Source organism: Lactuca saligna, chromosome 9, assembly GCF_052625555.1.
Source record: "Lactuca saligna cultivar CGN05327 chromosome 9, ASM5262555v1, whole genome shotgun sequence".
Classification (NCBI taxonomy): Eukaryota; Viridiplantae; Streptophyta; class Magnoliopsida; order Asterales; family Asteraceae; genus Lactuca; species Lactuca saligna.
The window spans coordinates 118099186-118123550 of NC_136425.1; the positions used below are offsets into that span (position 1 = coordinate 118099186).

Below are 24365 nucleotides of genomic sequence, written 5' to 3' on the forward strand. Positions count from 1 at the left end.
CATAGGTGCTTTGAGTAAGTCCAATTAGTCTTTTACTCCTATTTCTCAAAATCCTTATCCCTAGGATATAGGCAGCTTCACCAAGGTCCTTCATAGCGAAACACTTCCCAAGCCAGGACTTTACTTCTTGCAAAGTTGGGATGTCATTTCCTATGAGTAGTATGTCATCCACATACAATACCAAGAAGCTGACTATACTCCCACTAGCCTTGACATAAACACAAGATTCATCTTCACTCCTAGAAAAGCCAAATTCCCTGACCTTTTCATCAAAGCAAAGATTCCATCTGCGAGGTGCTTTCTTCAATCCATAAATGGATTTCTCAAGCTTACACACTCTATTAGGGTACTCGTTGTTGACAAAACCCTATGGCTGACTGATGTAAACATCTTCAGCCAACATCTCGCTTCGGGGTTCTAGCTTATCATGAGACTCGCGCCTCACAAAAGCTTCGCAACCCCAAATCTTGATGTGGTCTCGTTTGGGTACTTTACCAGTCCACATCTCGTGAGGAGTTTTCGCAACTTTCTTTGTAGGGACTGGATTAAGGATATGAGCAGCAGTCTCTAAGGCATACCCCCAAAATGAGATTGGTAGCGAAGCTCGACTCATCATGGAACGAACCATATCCAACAAGGTTCGATTACGCCTCTCAGCTACACCATTCAACTGTTGATCCATGCATGGATCATGAAAGCCCAAAATGTGATGGATTAGTGATTACTAGTGGGCTAGAAGGTGGTTTGGGCTCAATGGTTGGGTTGTGCATGGTAACCCACAAATTGAATTAAGGTTGCATGAAGACTAGGGCAACATTTTTAAGGCTTCATAAGTGCTAAAAACGTTACTATTTGCTTCATAAAGCCTCCTAGCCGTTTTTGACACTCTTTGGTGGATTAGGGTTACACTTTAATGCTTATAATGACTCCTTAATGCTTCTTATGGCTCCTTAAGCAAGCATAGCCGTTTTTTTTCATTCACAAGTCTCATGGACGTTTTTTTTTGTGTTCTTTCAAGAGTTACCTTAATTTCTATTTACTAGTTTTAATGAATAATTGGTTGGTTGGCTTGTAACCACCAAATTTGTAATAAAGGCTTCATATAAAGCCAAATTATGCATGGAAAAAGCAATACACGAATTTTAATCAAAGAACCATTATTTTCACCTTGAATTATTGTTATAATTCTCAAATTATCTTGTTGGGACGTGTTCTTGACTTGATACGAACTCAATCCAATAGGTCTTGGATTGTTTTCATCGGTATACAACTTAATAGGTCTTGAGTTGTTACTATACTAATCTATCTATTTCTTTCCATTCACATATCATTTGTGGTTGCTATTCTCTCTTAATTTACCTAAACACTACCCTACTCACTAAATCAAGCCCATACACGCATCATAAGTGGTATCAGAGCGCAGAATGGATTTTGATGATCCAGAGTTCCTACAAAATCTTCGAGAAGCATTAAGAAACATCCAAGAAGGTGGAAATCGAAGGCAACCCCGCCGTGGTGAACATAGGGTTGTGGAAGAATTCAAGGTGTCTGAATTGCCTGACTTTGTTGGTGGAACTGATCCTGAACGCTACTTGGAGTGGGAAAGGAAGATTGAAAGAATGTTCGAGTTCAAAGAAGTGGATGATGAAAAAAGCTGCAAGTATGCCATTCTCAAGCTAAGTGGTGGTGCTTCATTGTGGTTTGAAGGGCTTAAGGCCAAGAGAACCCGTGAAGGCAAAGAAAAAATTTGTTCTTGGCTTTCTCTAAAACGAAAGCTAAGAAAGAGATATGTTCCTTCTACTCATAGAATTGCCACTTACAAGAAGATTGCTGATTTGAGGCAAGGAAAAATGAGTGTTGGAGAATACATTGATGAATTTGAGAAGTTGTCCTTGATGGGGGATATTGAAGAAATTGAAGAACAAAAAATGACTCGTTTTCTAAAAGGGTTGAACTACAACATTGCCAATGTTGTGGAGTTGTATCCTTATGCTGATTTTGGAACTCTTTGTGGTTTGTGTTTGAAGTTGGAGGGGCAAGCCAAAGCACGTTTTGGTAGGAGTTCAAGTTCAAGTCTCGAAAATCCCAAGTCAAAGTCGTGGTCCAAGCCCGAGTATAGCAATAGACAAAATTCTGTTTCTACTCCTTCTGGTTCTAGTAGTGTTCCCGTTGCTCCTAAACTTACTAGTGGTACCAAAGAAACTAGTTTGGCGAAAATTAGATGTTTCAAGTGTCAAGGTTTTGGTCATTACCAAAATGCTTGTCCAAACAAAAGGGTGGTGACTTTAAGGGAGGCCATTGAATGTCGTGAAGAGTTGGAGGAAGAAGAGAGGTTGGCGGGTATTTTTTATGATACACAACAAGAAGAGGAAGCAGAGGAGGAGGTAGAGTATGAAGCACCGGTGTATGATACAGTTTTGGTGCTTAGAACCCTTAAAACTCAAGGGGTTCAAACCGTGGCTGATATGGATCAACGAGACCAATTGTTTCACACCAAATGTTTGGTTAGTGACAAGTGGTGTAGTTTGATTATTGATGGTGGAAGTTGTACTAATGTTGCTTCTAATGAAATGGTGACCAAATTGGGTTTGTCTACAACAAACCACCCAAAACCATATGTTCTTCATTGGTTGGATGATGGAAGCAAAATAAAGGTGACAAAACAGGTTAGAGTTGGTCTAACTATGGGGTCTTATGAAGATGAAGTGTTGTGTGATGTTATTCCTATGGATGCATGTCATATTTTTTTGGGGCGTCCTTGGCAATTTGATAGGGACGTGTTACATAGAGGGAGGAGCAATGAATATGAGTTGAAACACAATAATAAAAAAATTGTGTTAAAACCCATGTCCCCAACGGCCATAAGGTCCATGAATTCTAAACAAGTAAAAAAACCTAATCTTTCTATGTTTGCTAGTGAAAGGGAGGTGGAGCAAGTTCTTGACAAAGGTGATGTTATCTACATGCTTGTGGCCAAAGAGCATGCAAAGGTGGAGAAGATGGTGCATGGAGAAAACACTATTGCTGATTTGCTTTTGGAGTTTCAAGATGTGTTTCCAAGCGAATTACCACCGGGTTTGCCTCCAATCCGTGGTATCGAACACCAAATTGACCTTATTCCGGGTGCTCCTTTGCCCAATAAAGCTGCCTATAGATGTAATCCGGAGGTGACAAAAGAGTTGCAAAAACAAATTGATGAACTCATGAAAATGGGTTATGTTCGTGAAAGCCTAAGTCCTTGTGCTGTTCCAGTTTTGTTGGTTCCAAAAAAAGATGGTTCTTGGAGGATGTGTGTTGATAGTAGGGCCGTTAATAACATCACCATAAAATACCGATTTCCTATTCCTAGAGTTGATGATTTGTTGGACGAGTTGCATGGTTCTATTGTGTTCTCAAAAATTGATTTGAGAAGTGGTTACCATCAAATTCGTATGCGTGAAGGGGATGAATGGAAAACAGCCTTTAAAACTAAACATGGCATGTATGAATGGACCGTAATGCCTTTTGGTCTAACTAACGCACCTAGCACTTTCATGCGACTAATGAATGAAGTGCTAAAATCTTTTTTGGGCAGGTTTGTGGTTGTGTACCTTGATGATATCTTGGTATATAGCAAGAGCTTGGAGGATCATTTGGTGCACTTAAAACAGGTTTTCAAGACGCTTAGAGCTCAAAAACTCTATGGAAAGCAAGAAAAATGTTCGTTTTTAGTGGAAGAAGTGGCATTTTTGGGTTTTGTGGTTTCAAAAAATGGCGTGTCCGTAGACCCATCCAAGACTGAAGCAATCAAGTCATGGCCTATTCCTACTAATATTTCTGAAGTTAGATCATTTCATGGTCTTGCTTCTTTCTATAGAAGATTTGTTCGTGATTTTAGCACCATTGCAAGTCCCATAACAGGTTGTTTGAAGAAAGGAGTCTTTGCATGGGGAGAAGAAGCTCAAAAGGCATTTGAGAAACTCAAGGCATTGTTGTGTGATGCTCCTATTTTGGCTCTTCCTGATTTTTCTCAACCATTTGAAGTGGAGTGTGATGCAAGTGGAGTTGGTATTGGGGCTGTTTTGATCCAATCCAAACGTCCTATTGCTTATTTTTCTGAAAAGTTGGGTGGTGCTCGTTTGAATTATTGCACTTATGATAAGGAGTTTTATGCTATTGTTCGTGCTTTAGATCATTGGAGTCATTATTTGCGTGCAAATCATTTTATTTTGCATTCTGATCATGAATCCTTGAAGTACATCAATGGGCAACAAAAGTTGAGCACAAGACATGCAAAGTGGGTGGAGTTCTTGCAATCCTTTCATTTCTCATGCAAATACAAGGATGGTAAAAGCAATGTGGTGGCTGATGCACTCTCGAGGCGTTACTCATTGTTGGTGACTTTGGATGTTCGTTTCTTGGGATTTGAAACTCTAAAGGACCATTATCAATCTGATATGGACTTTAGAGATATGTTTTTGAAATGTGCAGGTGGTCCTAATGGTGAATTTGTAATTCAAGATGGCTTTCTATTCAAAGGCAATCGCCTTTGTGTCCCAAAACATGCAATACGGGAGTTGTTGATTCGTGAAGCTCATGGCGGTGGTTTGGCTGGTCATTTTGGCATTACCAAAACTTTGCAGGTGCTTAAAGAACATTTTTTTTGGCCGAAGATGTTGGGGGATGTAACCAACATAGTGGGCAAGTGTGTTACATGTCATATGGCGAAAACAACTTTCAAGCATGGTGTTTACACTCCTTTGCCGGTTCCTATTTGTCCTTGGGAAGATGTGTCCATGGATTTCATTATGGCTTTGCCTAGAACTCAAAGGGGGAAGGATTCCATTATGGTGGTGGTGGATAGGTTTTCAAAAATGGCTCACTTTGTGCCATGTCATAAAACCAATGATGCATCTAATGTGGCTGATTTGTATTTTAAAGAGGTGGTTCGTTTGCATGGTATTCCTAAAACAATTGTTTCTGATAGGGATTCCAAATTTCTAAGTTACTTTTGGAACACTTTATGGAGGAAAGTGGGTACTAAGTTACTTTTTAGTACATCCCATCATCCACAAACGGATGGGCAAACAGAGGTTACTAATAGAACTTTGGGTGCTTTGTTGAGAGGGTTGGTTAGCAAAACTCAAAAAGATTGGGACATCAAACTTGCACATGCTGAATTTGCCTATAATCGTTCTCCTACTTATGCTACAGGTCACTCTCCTTTTGAGGTGGTGTATGGTGTGAATCCTTACATGCCTTTGGATTTGATTCCATTACCAAAGGATGAATTGGTTCACAAGGATGCTAATGACAAGTTGAAGGCCATGATGAAACTACACCAACAAGTTCGTGAGAAGATTGAAGCTGTGAATGAGATGTACAAACAGAAGTCAAACAAGCATAGGAAACCACGTGTCTTTCAAGATGGTGACTTGGTGTGGGTGCATATGAGGAAAGAACGTTTTCCTAACAAAAGGAAAAACAAGTTAATGCCAAGAGCCGAAGGTCCTTATAAAGTGGTGTCGCGTGTCAATGATAATGCTTACAAGGTAGATTTAGGAGGAGACCATGGAGTGCATGCTACCTTTAATGTGGGAGATCTTTCACCTTATCTTGATGATGATGGACTTGATGAATTGAGGTCAATTCCTTTCAAAGGGGGAAGGGATGATCCATGCATGGATCATGAAAGCCCAAAATGTGATGGATTAGTGATTACTAGTGGGCTAGAAGGTGGTTTGGGCTCAATGGTTGGGTTGTGCATGGTAACCCACAAATTGAATTAAGGTTGCATGAAGACTAGGGCAACATTTTTAAGGCTTCATAAGTGCTAAAAACGTTACTATTTGCTTCATAAAGCCTCCTAGCCGTTTTTGACACTCTTTGGTGGATTAGGGTTACACTTTAATGCTTATAATGACTCCTTAATGCTTCTTATGGCTCCTTAAGCAAGCATAGCCGTTTTTTTTTCATTCACAAGTCTCATGGACGTTTTTTTTTGTGTTCTTTCAAGAGTTACCTTAATTTCTATTTACTAGTTTTAATGAATAATTGGTTGGTTGGCTTGTAACCACCAAATTTGTAATAAAGGCTTCATATAAAGCCAAATTATGCATGGAAAAAGCAATACACGAATTTTAATCAAAGAACCATTATTTTCACCTTGAATTATTGTTATAATTCTCAAATTATCTTGTTGGGACGTGTTCTTGACTTGATACGAACTCAATCCAATAGGTCTTGGATTGTTTTCATCGGTATACAACTTAATAGGTCTTGAGTTGTTACTATACTAATCTATCTATTTCTTTCCATTCACATATCATTTGTGGTTGCTATTCTCTCTTAATTTACCTAAACACTACCCTACTCACTAAATCAAGCCCATACACGCATCAACTGTGGTGTCCTGGGTGGTATCAATTGTGAGACTATCCCACATTCCCTTAGATAGTCAAGGAACTCTGAACTAAGATACTCACCACCACGATCGGATCGAAGCATCTTAATGTTCCTGCCCAATTGATCCTTGACTTCCTGTGTAAATTCTTTAAACCTTTCGAAAGTCTCTGACTTATGCTTGATTAAGTAGACATATCCATCTCTATTGTAATCATCGGTAAAAGTTAAATAATAACGATTAGCATCCCTTGTGACATGTTTGAATGGTCCACACACATCCGTGTGTACAAGGTCCAACAAACCTTCACCTCTCTCACAAGAACCTGTGAAGGGTGACTTTGTCATTTTTCCAAGTAAGAATGATTCGCAACTATCATCTGACTTTAGGTCAAACGACTCCAAGACTCCATCTCTTTGGAGTTGGCCTATGCGCTTCTTGCTTATATGTCCAAGTCGACAATGCCATAACGATGCTTTATTCAAGTTATTATCATTAATAGAATCAATACACATCACATTATTTCCTAAGTTATCAACCACAGATACTGTTTCATAATCACAAGGTAATGCTTTAAAATAAAGAACATTATTAAAGAAAGCATCAATAGAACCAACTTCATTATTAAATGAAAAGGTAAAACCTTGTTTATACAATGCATGAAAGGAAATAATATTTCTTGCCATTTCTGGCGAATAAAAAAATTTATTCAAATCTAAACTAAACCCACTACTTAGCGACAAAGTATAAACTCCAATCTTGGTGACAGGTGTAACTTTCCTATTCCCCATGATTAAGTTTATTCTTCCTTCCTCCACATTCTCACTTCTTCTTAGTCCCTGCAAGTCACAACAAATATGAATACCACAATCGGTATCAAGGACCCAAGATTTAGAATGGGGTGAGTTATTAGAAATGATAGTGTAAATACCTGCATGGTTGGGTTTAACTTTCCCATCCTTTACATCTTGCTGGTACTTTGGGCAGTTTCGCTTCCAATGTGCCTTTTCATGGCAATAAAAGCATTCAGCCTCTTTTAGGTCAGAAGAAGGAGTGATGAAACCTTTCTTGGTTCCACTTGAAGAAGAGCCATCAAGGGTCCTAACCTTGGTACCCTTCGAAGAACTCTTTCTCTTCTTCCCTCGTCCTTTCCCGATTTCCAAGACAGGGGCGGAGTTTGTTGAAGTAGGAGTAGTAACAACCGCCTTACCCTTAAGACCACTTTCCGCGATCATTAAGAGTCCTTGAAGTTTGCTGAGTGTGACATCTTCCTTGTTCATGTGGTATGTCATGCGGAATTGATCATAACATGAAGGTAAGGAGTGCAAAATGATATCTATTGAAAGCTCCTCAATGAAGTTCACATTTAGCTTCAGCAAACGGTCCACAAATCTTTGCATTATTCTGCATGTGGCCCGTGATGGGTTCACCATCCTCCATGCGAGTTGTTATCATGGAGGAGATGATTTCATACCTCTCTTGACGAGCACTTTGATGGTATCTTTCCATCAAGTCTTGGTGCATCTCATAGGGGTAGAAATCTTCATAGGATTTTTGGAGATCCGCGGTCATAGTGGCCATCATGATTCATGCCACTTAGGTGGCATCCCTTTCATGTGCCCTAAACTCAGCGATCTCTTGAGGAGTAGCAACTGTCTCATCAATCTCCTTAAGCTCCTTATCGAGGACATATTCCTTGTCCTCGTAGCGAGTAATCATTCTGATGTTTCTGATCCATTCATTAAAGTTGGATCCATCAAAAGTGACTTTCCCACATAAGTTCATAAGAGTAAAGGAGCCATTAGGATTAGAGCCAGAAGCAGTAGTGTTTGCAGACATTTGAAAATGAAGAAGGTTTTAGTTTAGATATAGAGATAGTCCTTAATAAAACACCCAAATGTAGTATTAAGGCTAGGATCCAATCACAATATATTATAACTTAGAAGAGGTATGTCGTAGTCTAAGTAATAACATATTTGAAAGGTAGGTGAATGACTATTCACCAATTTCCACCAAAAAACGAAATAGTAAATATTAAGTTTTTTTTGATTTGGTACTTAGAAATTCCTAGATTCTTTTGAGATTCCATGAACTTTTCAAAGGCATGTTTCAATCTCGAGTGTGCCCTCCAAGTTTTGTGACTGGGATGCCGAGGATCACAAAACGAGGTGTGAAGTAACCATGCAAACTACTTGGTACCCTTAATAAATTACCCCTCAATCGATGTGTCGGTTAACCATACACGCTCCATCGATACTATGATAAATATTAAGTCACCCTTTACCTACCTTGTTAAGTCCAAGTCAGTGTGCCGGTTAACCACACACGCTCCACTAACGACTTAGACAAAGTGTAAAGTGTAATTTCATGGATTAGCACCTTATTCACATTTTTCCTAAAGTAACTAAGATTGGGAATTTAATAAAACATTTAGTTACTTTATAATATTCATCATACTTTTAATGAGAATTTATAAGTCCTTGTCTTACCCGTTTGGCTAACGACCCTCCACCGGTCAAGCAAGCGGTGGGTGAGAGTGGACACCCATTAAGTTGTTATTTTATAGGCAACAACCTTATACTCACCTTATAGACCGGCTTCGTGAATGAGGCGTACTAGCGGTAAGACGACTTTGTTCTTATACATATATATATATATATATATATATATATATATATATATATATATATATATATATATATATAATTATTAAATCATAATAATATAAGTATAAGGGTTGAATTTTAACTTTTAAAATTCTAAGGTTGGAACTAAAGTTTTTAACATGACTTTACTTGTTCCAAAACTTGAGGGCAAGTTTTGTAAACTTTCAAAACTTTTCATTTATTGTAACTTATGAGTTTAATGGAGTAATAAAATGAAGACTCTTCATTTTTCTAACTCTTGTGTTCTTTTAATAGTTCTTAATCCAAGTGACTTTTGGTTTTCCATAACTTGAGGACAAGTTATGGACTCCATTAAAACACATTATGATCAAAATTAATCTACCACATAGGTTACAAGTAATTCATATGATCATCTAAACATCATAAGAACAAGAACATGAATATGAACACTTTCATGAATCAAAATCACACTTAAACTTTGTAATTTTGATAACTAGTTGTTGTAAATGAATTAGCCATGACATTACACCATCTAAAACAAGTTTTCAAGTACCAAAATAGTTTAGGGTAATGTTTCTAATCCATTTTCAGCAACTAAAGTCAAAAATCTGCACTCTGTCGACCCTACTCGCCGAGTGCATGAACCTACTCGACGAGTAGGTTGAAGATTCAAGTGAACTCGACGAGTCCCCCCATGGACTCGACGAGTCCAGCAGTCAGACAACAAGTTTTTCGACTTTTTCCAAAATATTGCAACAAGTATCAAACAAACAAGCCCAGGCTCTGATACCACTGTTGGGTTTTGAGCATTCTAACACTTCCTAAGTGTACATGCAACCCTAATAAACCTTGGATCTATGTTTGTCTAAGATACATGCATATAATTAATTTTTCCAAGGTTTATATCCTAGCTAGCATGGCATGGGGAACATGAATCAAATAAAGCTAGGAGAAATACTTACCTTGAAGTTGTAGTTGATTGCTTGGATTTTTTGAGCCTAGCACCAATAGTGTGGATGCCTCAATTGGAAATCACAAATCACCACAAACTTGGAACTTTGAGAGAATAGTCACTACTATCTTGAAATTTGCCCTCACCTCAACAAGTGTCAACAAGTCTCATTTCAAGAACCAAAGCCTCCTTTATATAGTGTGGAGGATTAGGGTTACATCCCTAAAACCTATGTCTCTTCATTTCCATGAGATCCATGGGTTAAAATTCCATGGAGTATCCATGGACATTTCCATGCAATCCTAGCCCATTCCAAATAAGCTTTAGCCCACACTATATAAATATAGAAGCCCATATTTAATTAGCAATATCTTTGATCTCTAAATTAATCCTAGATTAATTATAGATCACTACTAAATAAATAATATGATCTTATATTAATATATTAGAACTTATAATATATTAATAAATCATAACTTGTACTATTCTCAAATATTATCCATAAATTGTTCGGGTGAAGTGCAACCCAAATGGACCATGTCGGGTCGGGTCAAGTACATACCAAATATAGTTAGGAACTTAGACACTATATCCAATAGATAAATCATATTGGATGGATTAGCTTTCGGATCTAGCCATGTTTCCGTTCCAAAAACGTAGATCTATCAACTTTATGAAGCCATTTTGCATGATAGCCCTAGATCTACTATTCCAAGTGCCTTTTTAACCTTTATATCCTCTTGTATGCATTTGTACACGTAAAGTTGGGAACTTTACGTGGTAAACCAGCCTTAGGAACTCAAATCTATGTATTGTATGCAGTGGTTTTGAGCAGAATCGAGTTTTTAGTAATTGCATGCATGTGAATCGGCGAGTCGTTCTTCGGACTCGGCGAGTCGAGTCGCAAGTCCCCGATCTTTCCCTTTTGAGTGATTCCGAGTGGAGATCAGTGAGTAGTAGAATGGACTCAGTGAGTCGGAGGTTAGACTCAGTAAAGGAAGGACTCGGTGAGTTGTTCATACAACTCGGTGAGTTTAAGGCAATCTTCATAATTTCAAGAACAACTCGTCGAGATGTTCATACAACCCGGCGAGTCGGATGCAGATAGTCTGAGTTTTAGAATCAAATGGGAACTCGTCGAGTTCAAGCCATACTCGACGAATAGCAGCAAGCAGGGTTAAGAAATGAGAGTAGGGACTCGGTGAGTTGGCGGCCCAACTCGGCGAGTCAGGTCAACTGTAAGTTGACTTTGACCAGAAGAGCTGACCTTGACCAGGAGAGTTGACTTTAGCCAGGGGTAAAAGAGTCATTTTACCCCAATACAGTTATTAGTATTTTGATTGAGTGTATTTTTGGAATTGTAGCCGGGGAGATACCGAAGCAGCAACAGATAGCTTCCAAAGCCATACACTCAGCAGCCAGATCACGAGGTGAGTTTCCTTCCAATAGGAACGGGTCTAAGGCCACAATGCCGGCCCGTATAGGTAGTAGTAGTTTCCGGACTTCGGTCCGATGCAGATTTTATTATGTTTGAAGCCTTCGCAGCTCAGGCAGGATTATGTGTTATATGTTCCGGGTTACAGCCCGATGCAATATGTTATTTATGTGTTCATGCTAGTTGATATGTTTGTGCTATGCTATGATCAGTAGTTTCGGACTTCTTTCCGATGGAGTCAGTTCCGGATTTCGGTCCGATGCAGTTAGTTCCGGACTTCGGTCCGATGCAGTTAGTTCCGGACTTCGGTCTGATGCAGGAGGCAAGGCCTCAGTAGTTTCGTACTTCGATCCGATGCAGAGGGCAAGGCCCTGGCTAGTTCCGGACTTCGGTATGATGCAGTTTCCGGACTTCAGTCTGATGCAGTGGGCAAGGACCAATATGTGTTTATATGTATTGTATGGTATGTGGTAGTTTGGGGGAGCTCACTAAGCTTCGTGCTTACACTTTCAGTTTTGGTTTCAGGTACTTCCGCAAGTAAAGGGAAGAGCTCGGGTTGATGGCATCGCATACACCATAGTTTCAGCTGTCTTGGGAGATGTTTGTAGGTTTTTATAAATGTGATTGATACAGTTCTACATAACTATTAATTACTGTTTGAAACATTGATGTATGAGTTTTATTTTGTGATATTATTTTAGTACTTTTAGTAATTTTAAACAAAAATTTTTGGATCGTATTTTGGGATGTTTCAGTTTAATATTCCAAATTCATACGTGAACAATGTTATCATAACAAAATACATCCCATGATCATAAAAACAGGTCCTCCGTCAGTGTGTACAATCATGCCGGCGCCTTCCCACGGTAGTCGCTAGTACCTGAAACACATAACACGACAACTGTAAGCATAAATGCTTAGTGAGTTCCCCAAAATACTACTTGCGCACATACGCCTTTCCACGCCCTAACCTTCCGGTCCATGTGTCTCAGGGGACTTCCGTCCCAACTCGGTAAACCTTCCAGTCCTACCTGCGTCAACCTTACGGTCCACATGAGCTCTTCTTCTCCTTTGCTACCTTGAAATGGCACCACCAAGCTTAGAATACTCACAAATGGCCTAAGAATGGATGCACACTCTATTTAGGGTTTCTTTTTGAGGGATGGTGGCTGAGAAGTCGAGCTACACATTCCTTTTATAGCCCTCTGAATGAATTAGGGTTTTTAGGTCTGGACCGGTTACGCCCAGCGTAACCTTGGGTACGCCCCAGCGTACCCGAGGGTGAACGCGTCCAAATGAAGCGCGCAAGTACGCGCAGCGTACTCCTTGTACGCCTAGCGTACTCGCCTAACATGCAAACCCTAAATGGCAATATATCAAAGATGAAGGGCGAAATGGAAGGGTACCTAGATTTCGGGCTGTTACAATTCTCCCCCACTAGAACCAGACTTCGTCCCCGAAGTCTCACACTGAAAACAATTCCGGATACTGATCCCGCATTTCAGACTCGGACTCCCATGTAAGCTCGGATGCCTTCCGATGTTGCCACTACACTTGTACCAAGGGTACTTCCTTGCTCCTCAGAACCTTAACCTTTCGATCCATGATCGCCACTGGTCTCTCAACATAGTTCATGCCTGCATCCACCTGAATATCATCTAATGCCACCACTGCCGACTCGTCGGCAATACATTTCCTCAACCGTGAGACATGAAAGGTGTTATAGATCTGTCCCAACTCAGCAGGTAGATCCAACTGGTAGGCTACCCTGCCTACCCTAGCAATTACCCTGAAAGGTCCAACATACCGGGGTCCCAACTTGCCCCTCTTACTGAATCGTATCACTCCTTTCCAAGGAGACACCTTTAGAAGCACAAGGTCACCAACCTGAAAATCGAGCTCAGACCGACGCCTATCCGCATAACTCTTCTGGCGACTCTGCACGGTCAACAATCTCTGCCTGACCTGCTGTATCTGCTCAGTCGTCTGAAGTACAATCTTCGTGCTACCCATCACCTGCTGCCCCACCTCTCCCCAGCAGATGGGGGTGCGGCACCTCCTCCCATACAACAACTCAAAAGGTGGCATACCGATGCTCGAATGATAGCTGTTGTTGTACGAAAACTCTGCTAAGGGTAAATAGTGTTGGATAAGGTGTCTAAGTCCATAACTATTTTTGGTATGTACTTGACCCGACCCGGCATGGTCCATTTGGGTTGCATGGCACCATGCAATTGGATAGACTAAATGAGAGAAATAACATTTGGAGATTATTAATATATTATAAGTTCTAATATATTAATAATATTATTTGATTAGTATGATCAAGAATTAATTTAGAATTAATTAAGTGATCAAAAGATAACTAATTAAATATATGCGTTGATTATGTAAATCATCCATATATTGTATAGTGGGCTAAGAGGCTCCATGGATTATCAAGTTGGGTTCCACCCATAGGATGCTCCATGGGAGTTACAAACCCATGGGTCATGGAAATGAAGATTCATGACACATTAGGGTTTACATGGTGTAACCCTAGATGTGTCAACACTATATAAGGATCCCATTCTCCACAAAATCGGCTAGACATATGATACACATATGAAACAAGAGGGCTAGGCCGATTTCAAGAAGTGTGCATTCTCTCAAAAGTCTTTCCAAGAGCATTTGGTGTTGTGTGAAGCATTTGAGGCATCACACTTGGGGTGCTAGGCTCACAAGGTTTCAAGGAACATAAGCAACAACAAGGTAAGTTATTCTATCTATCATTCAAGTTAAAAATTGTTCCCCATGTATGCTAGATAGGAATATAACATTGGAATTCAACTTTGCATGATAATTAGACAAATATAGATCCAAGGTTATTAGGGTTGCATGTACATTTAGGAAGTGTTAGAATGCTCCAAAACCCATCACTGGTATTAGAGCCTAGGCTTGTTCGTTTGTTATTTGTGCTAAAAAGTTGAAAAAAGTCGAAAAACTTGTTGTCTGACTGCTGGACTCGTCGAGTACATGAGGGGACTCGTCGAGTTCACTTGTATGTTCAACCTACTCGTCGAGTAGGTTTATGCACTCCGCGAGTAGGGTCGATAGAGTGTAGATTTTCGACTTTAGTTGCTGGAAATGGATTAGAAACATTACCCTAAACTGTTTTGGTACTTGAAAACTTGTTTTAGATGGTGTAATGTCTTTGCTAATTCATTTACAACAACTAGTTATCAAAATTACAAAGTTTTAAGTGTAATTTTGATTTATGAAAATGTTCATATTCATGTTCTTGTTCTTATGATGTTTAGATGATCATAGGAATTATTTGTAACCTATGTGGTAGATTAATTCATGATCATAATGTGTTTTAATGGAGTCCATAACTTGTCCTCAAGTTATGGAAAACCAAAAGTCACTTGAATTAAAACCATTAAAAGAACACAAGAGTTAGAAAAATGAAGAGTATTCATTTTATTACTCTATTAAACTCATAAGTTACGAGAAATGAAAAGTTTTGAAAGTTTACAAAACTTGCCCTCAAGTTTTGGAACATGGAAAGTCTTGTTAAAACTTTAGTTCCAACCCTTAGAATTTGAAAAGTTAAAATTCAACCCTTATACTTATATTATTATAATTTAATAATTATATATATATATATATATATATATATATATATATATGTATGTATGTATAAGAGCAAAGTCGTCTTACCGCTAGTACACCTCATTCACAAAGCCGGTCTATAAGGTGGGTATAAGGTTGTTGCCTATAAAATGGCAACTTAATGGGTGTCCTCTCTCACCCACCGCTCGCTTGACTGGTGGAGGGTCGTTAGCCGAACGGGTAAGACAAGGACATATAAATTCTCATTAAAAGTATGATGAATATTATAAAGTAACTAAATGTTTTATTAAATTCCCAATCTTAGTTACTTTAGGAAAAATGTGAATAAGGTGCTAATCCATGAAATTACACTTACACTTTGTTTAAGTCGTTGGTGGAGCGTGTGTGGTTAACCGGCACACTAACTTGGACTTAACAAGGTAGGTAAAGGGTGACTTAAGGTTTATTATAGTATCGGTGGAGCGTGTGTGGTTTACCGGCACATCGATTAAGTGATAAACTTTAAGGGTACCAAGTGATTTGCATGGTTACTTCACACCTCGTTTTGTGATCCTCGATATTCTAGTCACAAAACTTGGAGGGCACACTCGAGATTGAAACATGCCTTTGAAAAGTTCATTCAATCTCAAAGAATCTAGGAATTTCTAAGAACCAATCAAAAACCTAATATCTAATATTTCGGATTTCGTGGTGGAAATTGGTGAATCGTCATTCACCTACCTTTCAAATATGTTATAGCTTGGATTATGGCATACCTCTTCTAAGTTATAATATATTGTGATTGGATCCTAGCCTTAATATTACATTTGGGACCTTTATTAAGGACTCTGTTAATATCTAAACTAATCTTGTCCTCTTCCTTCAGATGCCTTCAAACAATGTTGCTTCTGTCTCTAATCCTAATGGCTCCTTTACCCTTATGAACTTGTGTGGGAAAGTCACTTTTGATGGATCCAACTTCAATGAGTGGATCAGAAACATCAGGATGATTACCCACTACGAGGACAAAGAATATGTCCTTGACAAGGAGCTTAAGGAGATTGATGAGACCACTGCAACTCCTCAGGAGATCGTTGACTTTCAGGCACATGAAAGGGTGCTATGAAAGTGGCATGCATCATGATGGCCACGATGACAGCGGAACTCCAAAAGTCCTATGAGGATTTCTACCCTTATGAAATGCACCAAGATTTGATGGAAAGATACCATCAATGTAACAGCCCGAATCCCCAGGTATCTCCATTTCACATATTTTTATCATTCTGTGAGGGGACTGGGCGAGTTGGTAGTCGAACTCGCCGAGTCGGGTCGCGTTTTTGAGCGGGGGTTCGCATCCGGACTCGGCGAGTCCAAGGGATGGACTCGGCGAGTCCGCGCTGTTTAATGAAACCCTAATTTCCCGGTCCTAAGCCCTATTTAAAGGACCTTATGGCTCTCATATGCGGCCACCTTGAACCCTAAGAGCCTCCATACGTCTGTAAGCCCTTGTGAGTGTGTTTGAAGGCCTTTTGTTCATCATTTTGTGTGATATTGCAAGGAAATGAGGGAGAGGAGCAAGCTTGAGGTGTTGGGGAGCTTAGATCTGTTGCTATTTCATCAAGGGGGGTCTTCTTGAGGTAATTTTCTGAGCCAATCTTCGTGGTTTGTGTTGATGGGCCAAATCTAGGGTTTCTTCTTGCATTTCTTGGCTTGAATAAGAAGTATGAGAAGTCCCATGGAGACATGGAACCTAGATCTGGACTTAAGCAGGTCCAGGAGACCCCTCATGTCAAGCTTTATGTCCATTCTTTTGAGTTAGAAGCTAAACTTGCCAAATAAGTGGTTGTTTCTTCAAAATGAGCCTTGTATGCATTGCATGGCAACCAAGACTGAGACTTTACGTGACAAATAAGCTTGGGAAGGCCAGATCTATGTATATATGGAACGGATCTGACCACAAAAGCCAGTTTTAGCTGGTGCATGGAATGGACTCGCCGAGTCTGAAGAACAGACTCGACGAATCGCTTGAAGATTGTCCTTGAGACCATCCTGTGTGTAGTCCGGACCGAGTTGTGGGCGACTCAGTGAGTCGCAGAGAGTTGGAAAGGTGTTGACAGGTGGACCGAGTCAAGTTGGGACTCGCCGAGTTGACCTTCGACTCGGCGAGTTGAGTCGCGGTGGCCCTGTGATTCAGGCCCAGGTGGAACTCATCGAGTCGGGGGAGTACTCGACGAGTCAAAGGGAAAATTCTTGAGAGTTGGTAAAAACGTGTAGACTCGCCAAGTCGCTATTGTGCACTCGCCGAGTCTGGTCCAAATTGTCTAAAGACTGCTGACCAAGTCAACCTGTGTTGACTTGATATGGATGGTCCACCTTAGTGGTACAAGTAATAATTATAGATTTATAATATCATAGGAGGATTGCAGCTCGAGGGTTCGAGCCCGAGTGATTCCAGGATTCACGATTAGCGACTTAGCGAGGCATACGAGGTGAGTCTTCTCACTATACTGTACCCGGAAGGGTTTTGACTGTGTGACCGGAAGGTCGAATATGATATGAAATATATGCCTTATGTGTGTTAAGTTATTTGCTATATGTTTCCTGTATGATATGTTTGATATCGGCCGGAAGGCGTAGTCATATGGACTATAAGGGTTGACGTGGGTAGGACCGGAAGGTTTACCCAGTCGGGACGGAAGTCCCCTGAATACACATGGACCGGAAGGTCAAGGCCTGGAAAGGCGTATGTGCGTATGTTGTATTTTGGAAACTCACTAAGCTTTATGCTTACAGTTGTTGAATTATGTGTTTCAGGTACGAATGAGGACCGTGGGAAGGCGCCAGCGTGACCGTACACACACTCGGGGAAAACTATTTTATCTTTTGTTATGTAATCGGGTGTGACTACATTGTTACTTTGGAATTTAAACCTTTTACTCATGTTTTGATGGTTGTAAAAACGAAAATTTTTGGTTGGAAATTTTATGACGTTACAAGTTGGTATCAGAGCCTAGGTTTGAGGGATTCGGGTACACCTTCGGGCGTAACTGAACTCAAACCGAGGATTTGAGAAAAATTTAAATTTTTGACGAATGAGACGACCAAAGAAGAAAAAGTGTGTACGGTCAGCCAGCGCCCGAACGGTAAAAATCCCCAAAATACTCCTATTATATGTGTTACGATACATGATATGATACGCATGCTCGTAGACTAGGTATACATATTAGGACTAGAGTGGCCTGATCTTGTGATGCCTTAGTCTAGAGAAACTTGCTTATATGAGGTGCTCGAGAGCGAGTGAGTAACTAGAGTATGATAAGAATAGAGTGCTCAGGATTCGGGATTCGGGGAGGAGGACTTGGGGTGAATACCGACGCGGTGTAATTGGTAGTATTGGGCCCGTACTATCAAGGACGCCGGGTCAGTAGGCAGCCCAAGTAAGAACCCCTGAGTATCGGAGACTGAGTAGGACTGCGTTATCGAGTGCGATTTTGCCGATAGAGTCTCTGATATTTTTATGTTGTATTTCAGAGACATCATGGTTGGACCTCGACACAGATCTGGCACGAGTAGAGCGACTGACGAGGAGCTTCGTCAGATGATTCATGAGGAGGTAGCTGCAGCGATCCGGGTCGAGATTTCGGAGATGTTTGGGTCTATTAAGACCACGCTGATAGAGACATTTGATGAGCGGTACGCCGCATTGTCTGAGGCTGCCGCCGCTGCAGCTACCGCGGCTGTGGCTGCTGCCAGACCACAGGGGGGTGACTCGTTGCTGTTCCGGGAGTTCAGCAACACGAAACCACCAGAGTTTGACGGGGCGCAGGATCCGATTACAGCAATGAGGTGGATTGCTGATATTGAGGGATGCTTCTATACTTGTTCATGTCCGGAGCATCTGAGGGTGCGGTTCGCCTTGAACCAGCTCCGCCTGGGAGCAAAGGATTGGTGGAAGTTCGTGACGGCGAACTTCACTCTTGCCGAGGTTTCAGCCATGACTTGGGAGAGATTTACGGCTATGTTCAGAGATGAGTATGTTCCCCTGGTAGAGAGGGAACGATTGGTTCGGGAGTTCTTGACCCTCAAGCAGGGTAACGATTCGGTTACAGTGATCACGCGGAAGTTTCACGAGCGGGCGATGTTCTGCCCCGAGCAGGTGTCCACGGAGCAGGCTCGGATGAGCCGGTATTTGGGAGTGCTGAGGAGAGACATCCGGGAGTTCGTATCGAACTCGTCATATCAGACTTTTGCTGAGCTTCAGGCGAATGCCAGGAAGCGGGAGATCGAGTTGGAGACCCAGGCCAGGGAGGAGGTCGAGTCTCAACGGGCGGATAGGCGGTCGGCTCAGTCGCAACCGGCAGCCAAGCGGACCAGGTCCGATGATTTGAGATCCGGAGGACAGAAGAGCCGCACTTGTGGTAAGTGCGGCAAGGGTCACGAGGGGGCATGTCGATCGGGTGCTTGCTACAAGTGTGGCAAGGAGGGGCACATTGCGAGGGATTGCCCCAAGGGATTTATGGTTTGCTTCCATTGCAACCAGACTGGCCATCGGAAGGCCGAGTGCCCCCAGCTTCGCCAGGGATCTTTGCCTGCTGCCAGGGTACCTGAGGTTCGGCCAGTGAAGACCGAGGCCCCGAAGGCTCGTGGGAGAGCTTTCCAGTTGACTGCGGAGGAGGTCCGCGCGGCACCTGATGTAGTGGCCGGTATGTATTCCTTCATGAATTTACATTTATGCTGAGGTATTATGCTTATATTGTTATCTGCGTAGGTACTTTTCTTGTGAATCATGTGCCTGCTTTGGTATTATTCGACTCAGGTGCGAGTCGGTCCTTTGTTTCGTTGGCCTTTAGCCAGCACATCGATATCGATCGGGAGACGATGAGTCGTCCCCTGCGAGTTGCTATAGCAAACGAGAGAGCGGTATACGGCACAGAGGTGATTCGAGGATGCGTGCTCGAGATTTTTGGGGTCGAGTTTCCTATAGACTTGGTCCCTATAGCTATGGGGGATGTTTGCGTTATCGTAGGCATGGATTGGTTGAGTAAGTTTGGAGCAGTCATTGACTGCGAGAGACAGCTGGTGATGATTCGAGACCCTAGTGGGGGAGTGCTCACGGTTTATGGTGAAGGGACCCGGTGTGGGTCGGCGTTTTGTTCAGCGGCCAGGGCAAGGCAGAGTCTACAGCAGGGCTGCGATGGATTCATAGCCTATGTGATGGATACTCGTGTGACCACGGAGAGGCCCAATTCGATTGATGACGTTCCGGTTGTATGCGAGTTTGCGGATGTGTTCCCCGAGGAGTTACCAGGTGTGCCTCCGGAGAGGCAAGTGGAGTTTCGTATCGATTTGGTTCCGGGAGCGGCGCCCATCGCCAAGGCGCCTTACTGTCTCGCTCCACCGAAAATGCAGGAATTATCCTCGCAGCTTCAGGAGTTGTTGGGGAAGGGATTCATTCGACCAAGTAGTTCGCCTTGGGGAGCACCGATTTTGTTCGTCAAAAAGAAGGATGGTTCACATCGGATGTGTATCGATTATCGGGAATTAAACAAGTTGACGATTAAGAACCGATACCCGTTACCTAGGATCGACAATCTATTCGATCAGTTGCAGGGGGCATCTTGGTTTTCCAAGATTGACTTGAGGTCGGGATATCATCAAATGAGGGTTCGCGAGGAGGATATCCAAAAGACTGCCTTCAGGACTCGTTATGGACATTATGAGTTCGTGGTGATGCCTTTTGGGCTCACCAATGCCCCGGCCGCATTCATGGATCTCATGAACAGGGTGTGTCGACCGATGCTGGATCGGTCGGTGATCGTATTCATCGATGATATTTTGGTGTATTCGAGGACTAGGGACCAGCATGAGGAACATTTGCGGGAGATTCTTCGGGTTTTGAGATCGGAAAGACTGTATGCCAAGTTCTCCAAGTGTGATTTCTAGTTACGAGAGGTCCAATTCCTCGGGCATCTTGTGAACCAGAAGGGGATATTGGTCGACCCGGCCAAGATTGAGGCGGTGTTGAGGTGGGAGGTGCCGAGATCGCCCACCGAGATCAGGAGTTTTCTGGGTTTGGCTGGATATTACCGCAGATTTATCAAGGATTTCTCCAAGATCGCTGTGCCACTTACCAGGATGACCCGGAAGGGTGTTGCGTTTTCATGGTGACCGGAGCAGCAGTCCTTATTTGAGACGCTTCGTCAGAAATTGTGCGAGGCTCCGGTGCTTGCACTCCCGGAAGGGATGGAGGATTTTGTGGTATATTGTGATGCCTCTATATCGGGTTTGGGGGCGGTACTTATGCAGAGGAGTCATGTGATAGCGTACGCTTCGAGGCAGTTGAAGCCTCATGAGTCGAGATATCCCACGCACGACCTGGAATTGGGGGCGGTGGTGTTTGCCCTCAAGATCTGGCGACACTATTTGTACGGGGTTCGGTGTACGATTTACACGGACCATAAGAGCTTGAAATACTTGATGGATCAGCCAAATCTGAATATGCGGCAGAGGAGGTGGTTGGATGTGGTGAAGGATTACGATTGTGAGATCCTGTACCACCCGGGCAAGGCTAATGTGGTAGCCGACGCATTGAGCCGTAGGGCGGGTAACGCCCCTATCCGAGATATTTGTATGAGGTTAACGGTTTTGACCCCGATTCTGGACATTATTCGAGGGGCTCAGATGGAGGCCGCAAAGTCGGAACACCAGAAGAAGGAACGGGTGGTAGGTCAGGTATCAGGATTTGTTACGGATGGTCGAGGGCTTATGACCTGTCAGGGACGGATTTGGGTGCCGTTTGTGGGTGGTGTGCGCACTATTTTGATGGAGGAAGCACATCAATCGAAATTCTCGATTCATCCGGGTGCTACGAAAATGTATTTGGATCTCAAGAAGGAGTACTGGTGGCCATGTATGAAAAGGGATGTCGCTTGGTTCGTCGAGAGGTGCTTGACTTGTAGGCAGGTCAAGGCCGAACACCAGCGACCGCACGGTAAGCTGCAACCGCTAGAGATTCCCGAATGGAAGTGGGAACAAATCTCCATGGATTTTATCACCAAGTTACCGCGAACGGCAAGAGGAGTCGATGCAATCTGGGTACTTGTGGATCGGCTGACAAAGAGCGCTCATTTCCTAGCTATTAGTGAGAGCTCTTCTGCGGAGAAGTTGGCCGAGATATATGTGAGGGAAGTAGTATCTCGGCACGGGGTGCCGATCTCGATTATTTCGGACCGCGACGTGCGTTTCACTTCCAGATTCTGGAAGAAATTCCATGAAGAGTTGGGTTCTAAGCTACATTTCAGTACGGCATATCATCCTCAGACAGACGGCCAGAGTGAACGGACAATTCAGACACTCGAGGACATGCTTCGGGCATGTGTGTTGGACTTCGGAGGGAGCTGGGACACCTATCTACCTTTAGCAGAATTCTCGTATAACAACAGCCATCATTCGAGCATTGGTATGCCGCCCTTTGAGCTGTTGTATGGGCAGAGGTGTCGCACTCCCATCTGTTGGGGTGAGGTGGGACAACAGGTTATGGGTAGCACGGAGATCGTGCTTCAGACGACCGAGCAAATTCAGATGGTCAGGCAAAGGTTGTTGACCGCTCAGAGCCGGCAGAAGAGTTATGCAGACAGGCGACGGTCCGAGCTCGAGTTCCAAGTTGGTGATCTCGTGCTCCTGAAGGTCTCTCCCTGGAAGGGAGTGATTCGGTTCAGGAAGAGGGGAAAATTGGGGCCCCGGTATATTGGTCCTTTTCGTGTGATCGCAAGGGTGGGTCGGGTAGCCTACCGTTTAGACTTGCCAGTAGAGTTGGGACAGATTCACGATACCTTCCATGTGTCGCAACTGCGGAAATGTATAGCCGACGAATCAGCGGTGGTTCCGTTAGGGGATATTCAGGTGGATGCAAGTCTGAATTATGCTGAAAGACCTGTGGCCATCAAAGATCGGAAGATCAAAGTTTTGAGGAATAAGGAGGTACCCCTGGTATTGGTTCAGTGGCAACATCGGAAGGGATCAGAGATGACCTGGGAGCCGGAACATGAGATGAGGGAGCAGCATCCTGAGCTTTTTGCCTGAGCGGGACTTTGAGGGCGAAGTCTTATTCTAGTGGGGGGGATTTGTAACAGCCCGAATCCCCAGGTCTCTCCATTTCACATATTTTTATCATTTTGTGAGGGGACTCGGCGAGTTGGTAGTCGAACTCGCCAAGTCGGGTCGCGTTTTTGAGCGGGGGTTCGCATCCGGACTCGGCGAGTCCAAGGGACGGACTCGGCGAGTCCGTGCTGTTTAATGAAACCCTAATTTCCCGGTCCTAAGCCCTATTTAAAGGACCTTATGGCTCTCATATGCGGCCACCTTGAACCCTAAGAGCCTCCATACGTCTGTAAGCCCTTGTGAGTGTGTTTGAAGGCCTTTTGTTCATCATTTTGTGTGATATTGCAAGGAAAGGAGGGAGAGGAGCAAGCTTGAGGTGTTGGGGAGCTTAGATCTGTTGCTATTTCATCAAGGGGGGTCTTCTTGAGGTAATTTTCTGAGCCAATCTTCGTGGTTTGTGTTGATGGGCCAAATCTAGGGTTTCTTCTTGCATTTCTTGGCTTGAATAAGAAGTATGAGAAGTCCCATGGAGACATGGAACCTAGATCTGGACTTAAGCAGGTCCAGGAGACCCCTCATGTCAAGCTTTATGTCCATTCTTTTGAGTTAGAAGCTAAACTTGCCAAATAAGTGGTTGTTTCTTCAAAATGAGCCTTGTATGCATTGCATGGCAACCAAGACTGAGACTTTACGTGACAAATAAGCTTGGGAAGGCCAGATCTATGTATATATGGAACGGATCTGACCACAAAAGCCAGTTTTAGCTGGTGCATGGCATGGACTCACCGAGTCTGAAGAACAGACTCGACGAGTCGCTTGAAGATTGTCCTTGAGACCATCCTGTGTGTAGTCCGGACCGAGTTGTGGGCGACTCAGTGAGTCGCAGAGAGTTGGAAAGGTGTTGACAGGTGGACCGAGTCAGGTTGGGACTCGCCGAGTTGACCTTCGACTCGGCGAGTTGAGTCGCGGTAGCCCTGTGATTCAGGCCCAGGTGGAACTCGTCGAGTCGGGGGAGTACTCGACGAGTCAAAGGGAAAATTCTTGAGAGTTGGTAAAAACGCGTAGACTCGCCGAGTCGCTATTGTGCACTCGCCGAGTCTGGTCCAAATTGTCTCAAGACTGCTGACCAAGTCAACCTGTGTTGACTTGATATGGATGGTCCACCTTAGTGGTACAAGTAATAATTATAGATTTATAATATCATAGGAGGATTGCAGCTCGAGGGTTCGAGCCCGAGTGATTCCAGGATTCACGATTAGCGACTTAGCGAGGCAT

General features: G+C 42.9%; 1 protein-coding gene across 1 annotated transcript; it reads left to right on the forward strand.

The window, feature by feature from the left end:
* The first annotated feature begins 1424 nt into the window (after positions 1 to 1424).
* LOC145016662 (uncharacterized) lies at positions 1425 to 5433 on the forward strand. The gene is made up of 4 exons (XM_078974906.1): positions 1425 to 3570; positions 3721 to 3821; positions 4236 to 5296; positions 5370 to 5433. Exons 1-4 carry the CDS (start codon positions 1425 to 1427, stop codon positions 5431 to 5433), a joined length of 3372 nt encoding a protein of 1123 aa, XP_078831032.1.
* The last annotated feature ends 18932 nt before the right edge of the window (positions 5434 to 24365 follow it).